The following is a 9,473-nucleotide window of genomic DNA, read 5'->3' on the forward strand; positions in this document are numbered from 1 at the left end:
TCATGTAGTTTAGGCTGATCTTGGACTATCTATATAGCCAGGATTAATGACCTTGAACCACCTTGCTAGGTTCATGTGGTGGTGGGGATCAAGTCCAGGGCTTGTTACATGCCATATTCCATACCTCTGAGCCGTATCCCAGGCTCCTTAGTCTCCTTTAAAGCCATTCTCCAGGCCTTTTCTCTTCTCTTACAATGCTGTCTTTGTTGAGGAACCTTGTTAGCAAATTATGCATAATATCTCAGTTTGGATCTGTGTAATAGTTTAGGTCAATTCAGGTAAAACATTTTGGTTGAAAGTACTCTCGTCTTATTGTAAGACATCCAGGAACAGGGGAGGCTCAAGACATTTCCAGGAAATGAAGACATGACTTGGATAGTAGTGTATAAACAACTTCTATCTTTTTGGTGTGGCTTTGCAAGATTAAATCAGTAAGTTTCATACTGCTCTGTTTTTGTGGCTCTTTTATTAATGTCCAAGATAATTTGGAGGATTGAGTGTTGCAACAGAACCATCTCATAAAATTCATTCCTTCTGGACTGACTATCCAGTCTGTGGGGACCTAAAGCTGACCTTCTGTGTATTGGCTTTAGGGATTTCGTAACTTCATACATGAGCCAGAGCTTGGCCTGCTCAGATGAAAAGTGGGGAGGCAGTCTCCCATTTCACAATCTTGCTGTAGTTAATAGTGTATCAGCATGCCCAAGAAAGCTGCTACAGGTTTAGACATTTTTGTAAGCTAGTTGTTAAATATCTTGGTCACTTGAAATATCTACCACAGTGATACCCAGTCACCTAGACAACTAGCCAGAGACCTCAAAGCTAGTGCTATAGTTAGGATTTTTCTTCCCAGCAGAGCTGTTTGGCAAAGATTTCCTTGCCCAGCGTGAGGTGGATTAAAGCATGAGGTGCTGGCTCTAGGCCATGTAGCCTGCTGTGAGTTTTAAGTCTGGATCAATAGATACTTCTAGAAAGAAAAGTGTCTTCCCAAAAGAGGTGCTAAGAATATAAATATGACTGCTACTCTATTTCAAGAATTTGGACCCTGTTATCTTAATGGTCTTTAATTTATTATTATTATTATTTTATTTTCATTGCTTCTATGTTCTTAATATGTTGTGTGAGTGAGTCACTCATGCATCGAGGCTAGGGGACAACTTTCACAAGTCAGTTCTCTCCTTTAGTTGTGGATTCTGGGCCTCAAACCGAAGTCATCAGTTTTGTGCAGTGAACACTCTTAGCTGATAATGCATCTTATTGGTTCTCTCTTAAAAATGAACACTGAGTTATTTAATGTGCTTGTGTGTGTATGTGTTCATGCACCAGTGGAGACACCCATGCCATGGTGTAAACTGGTGTAAACTGGTTACAGGCCAGTGTGAGGGGATTCTTTTTCACCTTCTGTCAGATGGGTCTTTGTCCAGGTATTGAACTTAGGTTCTCGGGTTTTGTATCAAGCACCCTACCTGCTGAGCCACCTGACTGCTCCCCCGATTCAAAATTTTTTATATTTATTTTTATTTATTTATGGCATATATCTGAGTACATGCCATGTATGTGTGGCTGCCCATAGAAGCCAGAAAGGGGCACTGGGTCCCCTGGAGCTGGAGTTGCAGGCGGTTGTGAGCCTCCCAATACGGGGGCTTGAAACCAAGCCTGCGTTCCCTGTAGACCAGCAGGCACTGTGAACTCCTGAACTTTTTCTCAAGCTCCTCTACCCTCCTTAAAGTTGGAAGATCATGCTCCGTATTCTATACGAGTGCGTCTATGCCTGCTTATATGCTACCATAGCAACTGAATAGGAGAGAGGGGGTACACATGATTAAAAAATATCTAAAATATTTTATTTTATTGTTTAAATTACGTGTACAGGTATATCTGTGTGGAATAATGTACATGTGTGAGTGAGGGTGCCCAAGGAGGCCAGAGGAGGGTGTCAGACACTCAGGACTGGAGTTACAGGCGGTTGTGAGCCACCAAGTGTGTATTCTGTAGGACCCACACTTGGGTCCTCTCAAAGAGCAGTGCATGCTCCTAACCAAGGAGCCAACTCTCTAACACCGCCCTAAAATATTGTCTTAAAGGTAACTTTTGCGTTGATACATGTGTTCATGTGAGCGTGTCAGAACATCGGTGCCCATGTATGGCAGATTCTCTCTCAAAACAAAAACAAACAAACAAACCAAAACCCCACATAGCTTGTTGGTTGACTAGTCTCAATAGTCAGCTTGCGCTACTGCTGGCCGCCAGCTCCACTCGAGCTCCTAGGCTCTGGGAATGTGCACTCTGGTCCTTAAGTTATGCAGCAAGTGCTTTAGTTGCTGTGCTATCTCCTCAGCTCTTCTAAAATATTTTCTACAGGTTCTCTTACAAAATGATTTTCCTAATCTGAGTGATGTATATGTTTCCTGTCCCTGGGGAAGCTGAGGTAGGAAGATTTTAGTTCAAGGCCAGCTTATACTACAGAGCAAGACCCTGTCTCCAGAACAACAACCAAAAGTTTTCTGATGCCTAATCCATATAAAATATAATGCACATGCACATATTAACTTTTCATAATGCTAATTTATTACTTAATTCATTCACTTACTTTTGTGTGCGTGGTTTCCCTTGCCTGTGTGTGCATCAGGGCCAGAAGAGGTATTCAGTATCTTTCCCCTACAACTTTCCTTCAAGCCTTTTGAGACAGGGCCTCAACCTAGGGCTTCAGCTTATTTTCTTGGTTAGGTTGGAAGCCAGCAAGCCCCAGTGACCCTTCTGTCTATGCCTTCATTGGAGCTGGGGTTACAAGTGTGCAAAAGGATGCTCCTGGCTTGTTCTATGGATACTGGGATTCCAAACTCCAGTCTGTCTAATTATACAGTAAACTTTTTTAACTGCTGATTCACCTACCTAACCTACTTAATTCACATTTCTATTTTGTCTTCATAACTTGTGGGGTGTGGATGCACAGGGGCTCTTATGCATCTTATGTTTAAGACCCAGAAATTCATATCAGAGTCTTATCAGAACATGGAAAGATTTCATATTATCCAGTCCACCACTTTCAAAGAAAAGCCCTTTGTAATCTATTCTTGTCTTCTGGATCCCAGACCAATTTTCTGTCAGCCCATTCGGCCAGAGATGAGGCGGCACGGTTAGAAGAACGCAGGGGTGTCATTGAATTCCACGTGGTGGGCAACTCCCTGAACCAGAAACCAAACAAGAAGATCCTGATGTGGCTCGTGGGCCTCCAGAATGTGTTTTCCCACCAGCTGCCCAGAATGCCCAAAGAGTACATCACACGGCTCGTCTTTGACCCGTAAGTTCAACTCATTCTTCCTTAGTTTCTCTCCAGTCCAAGGGAGAACTATTTAGACAGTGACATTCAGCCCTTGGAATACAGCTGCCTTCTGTCCTGCTGTTGATAGAGAGCCATACTGATATAACTTTCGGGTCAAAATCACTAAGATTAATCTATCAATAAACACTTTTTACACATTCTTATTAATAGACTGAAATTTTATAGCCACGAGAGCATAGAAATCCTAGGGTGTCTTACTTCATAGCCAGTACATTCTTGGCTTTGTTATATTAACTAGGTACCACTGTAGACCAAGTACCCATAGGTAAGGTTGCACCAAAGTTGTGTTGGATCTTCAGGAGAAGTACAGAGGACAGCACAATCTGTTACCCCAAATACTCTGTAAACCCTGGGAAAATCATTGGGATTTTGGATATGTTAACCTACAAAATCTATGGGTTTAAGGAAAAACAAAACAAAATAACCAAGGATGAGGATGTAGTTCATCCGTAGAGGGCTCACCTAGCATAAACAAAGCCCTAGGTTCAATACACAATTCTATAAATCAATCAATCAGTCAGTCTACAAAAAGCATGTATCCTGACAGTAGCAGATGGCAGACAGAGGTTTGAAAGCAAATCTGTGTTTATTGTTCATTTATATGTAACAGACCCAACAAACCCAACAACAAGTAAGCAGATGTCTCCAATTGGCTGTATTTTGACCTAGTTAGCCAGACAGCCTATGTGAAATGTGCTCTGTGCACGTGGCAAGTCAGAGTGAGACAGTCTGGTGAGATTCCACACTTCGGGGCTTGACATTTCCTACATGTGGATGTTATGTTCTTTGATGTAACGTCACTATCTGTGTAAGTGTGAACTCTTCAGAAATGCAGGCCATCCTTGTGTACAGCTTTGAGCTCTCCCTCCAACCCCTATAGCCCGCTGGACATTGGGCATGCCAGTTTCAGAACCCTTCTAAGCACACACTTATGGGCTCAGGCTCTTCTCAGGGAATACTTTCTTTGCTTTGGTGGGAGCTTTGATGAAGTAGGCTTGCCCTGTAGAGTCCAGGGAAATGGCTGCCTAGCATCTAGATGAAAGAACTTACAACCCATCCCCTTCCAAGCAGGAAACATCTCCACAAGTGTTTTACATAACCAAACAAGATAAAACTCTGACTTAACATTATTCTATTTACTTATTTATTTATTTATTTATTTTTAGAAAACACAAAACCCTTGCTTTAATTAAAGATGGCCGTGTCATTGGTGGTATCTGTTTCCGGATGTTTCCATCCCAGGGATTCACAGAGATTGTTTTCTGTGCAGTAACCTCAAATGAACAAGTCAAGGTAAGAGATACCCAGGACCTTGGCAGAGAAGCAGGAGTAGGGCTTCTTGCTGCTGCGGAGGAGCATGGGAGTTCCCTCTAGGCTCGGCTCAGAGAAGGCTCAGGATGTGAAGTTCAGGCCTTCCTTCGAAGTTCTCTCACTGTGTGTATGTGGGGATAGTACGTCAGACTGAATATTTTTAGTAGGGTTACACAGAGGCTTTGTGTAAGCAGAGCATGTATCCTGACAGTAGCAGATGGCAGGCAGAGGCTTGAAAGTAAATCTGTGTTTATTGTTAATTTATATGTAACAGACACAGACAGTCAGATGGGACACACACACACACACACACAGTATTTAGTTATCTCACACACTTCAACAAGATTCTCATGACCTTGTCTATAAAGAGAAACGAATATTAAGGAAATCCCAAAAGGAGTTGGGTGTGATGGCCCACACACATTTAATCCTAGTGCATAGGAAGGAGAGGTAGGCAGATCTCTGTGAGTTTGAGGTCAGCCTGGTTTACCTATTAAGTCTAGGATAGCCCAGAAGACCCTGTCTAAAATAGAAACCGACAGAAAGAAGAAGAGCATTTACGTGGACTTGGCTCTGTGCATGCTAAGTTAGCACTTTGCCACACATAGCTGTAACCCTGTTGTTCCTGCATTAGGTTTTGATTTTGCTGAAGTCCTCCTCTGTCCCTCCCATGTTGTCTCTGGCACGGGTCCTCTGTTCCTTGGCGCTAAGGCTGTGCTTTCTTAGGGTTGCCTGGAATAACCTAGATGTGCTGGGAACAAAGAGCACTTCTCTAGACTCCGTCGTATTCTCCTCTGTTTTTCTGAGGACACTGTTTCGGTCTTAGAAGGTTTTGCTTTTGTCATTCAACGGACCTTCCTAAAGCTGCGGCCCCTTACTTAATACCATTCTCATGCTGTTGGTGACCCCCAAACAGAAAATTATTGTTGTTACTACTTCATAATTGTAATTTTGCTAGCTATAAATTGTAATCTAAAGGTAGGATATTTGATATCTGACCCCAAAAGGGTTAAGACCCACAGGTTGCAGACAGATACAAAAGAGTATGAAGAAACTGTGTGTGATTAGGGGCCGTGAACAGCTTAGGAGTCAGGAGCACTACAAACAAAGTTGTTGTAAGGTCTGAGGCAAGTTGTTCAACAGGAGCATGTGGAAGCTGCACACACAAGCCATCACTGCACTTAGTCTACACTTTCTAGAAAATTTCTTTCAAAACAGCAAGTGAAGGCAGGAGAGGTTATTTTTTCAAATATGTTTCATTTAATGTAAAATTCAGTATCATGAGGAATTGTCAACAGCGTCTATACTCTCTGTACTAAGCCTTTGAAACCGCTGTGTAGTTTAGACTCCTAGCCTGTCCCACCCAGTTTGGACTGGCCACATTCATGTACTCAGTGGGCACAAGAGGCTGGTGGCTTCTGTCCTGGGCAGTGCAGGGCGAAGGAGTCTATTAGTTCTTTCAGATTCAAAGAAGGACTACCATTTACAAAGACTAAAAATAAGTCACTGGAAGAAGCGCTTTCTGTTCCAAGTGTGGTTAGGTTTGCATACGTGTACTTTCTTTCACTGCCCAACACCCCTCCCCTGCTTCCTTCCCCCTTTAAAGACAAAAAAGTCTCATGGAATTGATGGTGGTCTCATATTTGCTATATAGTGGCCTTGAACTCCTGATCCTATTGCCTATTTTCTCTCTCCCTCTCTGCTGCCCCCCTCCTCTCTTTATTGCAGTGTGGAAGGAAGAAGGAGGCCAAATATTACAAACTCAGTAGGAATAACAAAGGGGAAAATGTTTTTTTTTTTTTTTATTTGTTTGGTTTTTGGCTTTTTTTTTTTTTTGACTAGTGAAGGAATATGGGTGAAGTGTTACTTAGAGGAGCAGAAATGACTCAGAGACAGCTTATCAGCCAAGGCCCACCCCAGTGTGAGTGAGAGCCCCTCAAAGCTGGGAACCTGGAGCACACTGCACAGCCTGCAGGCAGCTGGAGCAGCAGCAGAGTGTCTTTCCAGATGCTTACAGTGGGCTGAGGGATCTCTCAGGAGTCTTGATTGCTTATATACACATGAGGAGTGGACACGCCCTGATGGTGGGAGGTCCCGAGTGGTTGCTGTTGCTATGGGCCATGTCAAGGACCTTAGCCTCGCATGGGGAAGAGTCAGAAGCTTCACTCCTTTCCCACAGAGCGAGGCTTAGAAAGATGGCAGCCCTCCTGCAGAGTTTGATAGTGTGGGCAGAAGATGTCCACCATAGTTTTCCTCCCTTCACACAGTGCTTCTGAAACCCTTTTGGGGAAGAGAAGTCACACCACCCTTTCGTAGGGCCTCCTAAGTCCGTCAGAAAACAGTTATTTATATTCTGATTTATCACAATAGCGAAGTTACAGTTATGGAGTAGCAATGAAAATAATTCTACAGTTGTGGGGCATCCCAACATTGGGAACTGTATTAAAGGGTCCCGCCATTAGGAAGGTTGAGAACCATTGCCGTGATATTTACAGCCTGAAAACTGCTCTCCTGCAGAGTCTGTTCCTAGTGAGACTAGCTAAACTGTCTCCTTGTCAGCCTCCTCCTTCAACTCTGCATAATAAACATGTTGAAATTTTGTGTGTTTTGGGGCGCAGGGATGCTGTGGTTTCTGTTTCTCTGTTGGATCACGCAGATCCTGATCTGTGTGTATGCCCATCCATTGCTCATTCTTGGTCTTCCTGAAGCAATTCTCTGGGTATTCTGGGAATTAAACACAGGTACTGTGGAAGAACAACCAGTGCTTTTAACTGCGGAGCCATCTCTCTCGCCCCAGCAACTTGACACACTCTTTTTAAATGCCTAACTTAATCATTTCTATCTCTTTTCCTTTTACACATGACAAATAATACACTGTTCTCAATACATGCTGTATAACAGAAATCTGAGTTTCACATAAAATTCTTTTTCTAAGTCAAGTGTGGTGGCATACACCTTTGATCCCAGCAGAGGGAGGCAGAGAGGCAGAGGCAGGTGGATCTCTGTAAGTTCCAGGCTAGCCTGTTTCAAAACATCCAATAAATAAGTGAACAAATGAAATAAAAAATTCTAGGAGTCATATTGCAAAGTAAAATAAAAACAGGTAAAATGAAATGTTTATACTTTTTACTTAACCCAATCTGTCCAAAATATTGCCATGTGAACACGAAGTATAAAATGTATATTCACACATATCTGGATGATGGACATTTTGTGTTCCTAGCACCGTCCAGTTAGCACTAGTAAGCTGCCACACTGAAGTTCCGTCTATAATTGTGTTTTCTCTCTTCCCTGTGTCACCAGGAATTCTTCCATGAGATACATTTCACTTGTTTTTTCTATTCACATTATATCCGAACTCACAGTGTATTGTGGTATGTGTAGGAAAAAGGTCCTTGGCTGACACGACTGGAAGAACACTCTCCAAAAAAGGGAGATGTCGCTGCTGACTTTTATGGGACAGAGCACCCCACCTGATAGTAGCCAGGCATACTGGAGAAGGAGTGCTGTGATTGCTAAGGGGTCCCCACTCATGATACTGCTTGATTTGAGGCTTGGGCAGTGAAAGTAAACAGGAGTGCGGGTTAGATCCTGTATTGTGTGCTGTGATTCTGTGTGGTTTTGTCTGTCTTTTGTGGTGGTCACTGATCTCTGGATTCACGGCTGTCGCCACTTCAGTTTTCACTTTTCAAATTAATATTTTAATCTTAAAAATACTTCATTAATTCTTTGAGAATTTCATACATTTGTACAACCCCCTTGCCCCAACTCTCATTTTTAAAAATTTGAGACAGGGTTTTTTTATCTATAGCCTTATTTACCAAATCTAGACCCTCCCAGCCCAGCATTTTCAGTACCAGCTCCGTAGGTGCACACCAGAACACTGGGCCTGATTTCATACATTAACCCAGTCATTATTCAACATTGTTCACAGCCTTTTTGTTTCCGCTGTTTTATTTTTGCTGACTCAGCTTCTGGGTTTCTCAGGTTTTTCTTGGTCTGATAAACCAAGCTGGAAGTCCTGTGTCTGTGATGCAGTTACTAGAAACTAGAAGGGTTGTTGGTGCCTGGAACAGGTAAATGCTTAGCTCAGTATACACAGTACCCAGTGACGATCTGCATGGCTCATTTACATACCTCAGATATGCTAATGAGATCAGCACCATTCCTCTGCCTCCCTCCTTCCATCTCAGCTTCTCAAAGACTTTCAAGATTAAACTCACCATCAGCATCCACTCTGCAAACATTTGGCAGCAAGAAGGATTTTTAGGACTGAGTTTGGAGTCTTACTGTGTTATTTTCAAAGAGCCAGGAGCTGGTGTTTGCCTGTGATAATTTTGTTTTGAACTGCAGATTTTGAATGTCTTAGTTTGTGATTTCTTTTCAAAATTCAGACATGCAAGAAATAGTTCCTTGAGGAAAGACCCTGGTTGGTAAAATATTTAAAACTGCAAACTCCTGTACGCTACCATTCTCTGTCACGTTGTTAGGAATTTCTTTTCTTGAGTATCTTTACTTCCACCAGGGCTATGGAACCCACCTGATGAACCATCTCAAAGAATACCACATAAAGCACGGCGTCCTGAACTTCCTCACATATGCAGATGAGTATGCCATCGGCTATTTCAAGAAGCAGGTCGGTTCCCAATGAAGCTGTGCGCTCTCAGACTGTGTATGCATGTACGTGTGTGTGTGTGTGTGTGTGTGTGTGTATGTTTGTCTAGGTGCTTGCACCTGTTTCTGCACTTCTGATAGCCAAAGCCAGACATCTTTCTCTGCCGTATTGCTTTGAGACAGGGTCTTTCACTAAATCTGAATC

At 42.7% G+C, this 9,473-nt stretch overlaps 1 protein-coding gene across 1 annotated transcript in view; it reads left to right on the plus strand.

Annotated features, from left to right (window-relative positions):
• Kat2b (lysine acetyltransferase 2B) overlaps positions 1-9,473 on the plus strand; it is a 97,682-nt gene that overhangs the window by 75,250 nt on the left and 12,959 nt on the right. Inside the window, exons 10-12 of the mRNA XM_029470908.1 lie at positions 3,093-3,301; positions 4,510-4,636; positions 9,180-9,299. Coding sequence (XP_029326768.1) covers positions 3,093-3,301; positions 4,510-4,636; positions 9,180-9,299 — 456 coding nt within the window. The remainder of the gene's footprint in view (positions 1-3,092; positions 3,302-4,509; positions 4,637-9,179; positions 9,300-9,473) is intronic.

Source organism: Mus caroli, chromosome 17, assembly GCF_900094665.2.
Source record: "Mus caroli chromosome 17, CAROLI_EIJ_v1.1, whole genome shotgun sequence".
Taxonomy (NCBI): Eukaryota; Metazoa; Chordata; class Mammalia; order Rodentia; family Muridae; genus Mus; species Mus caroli.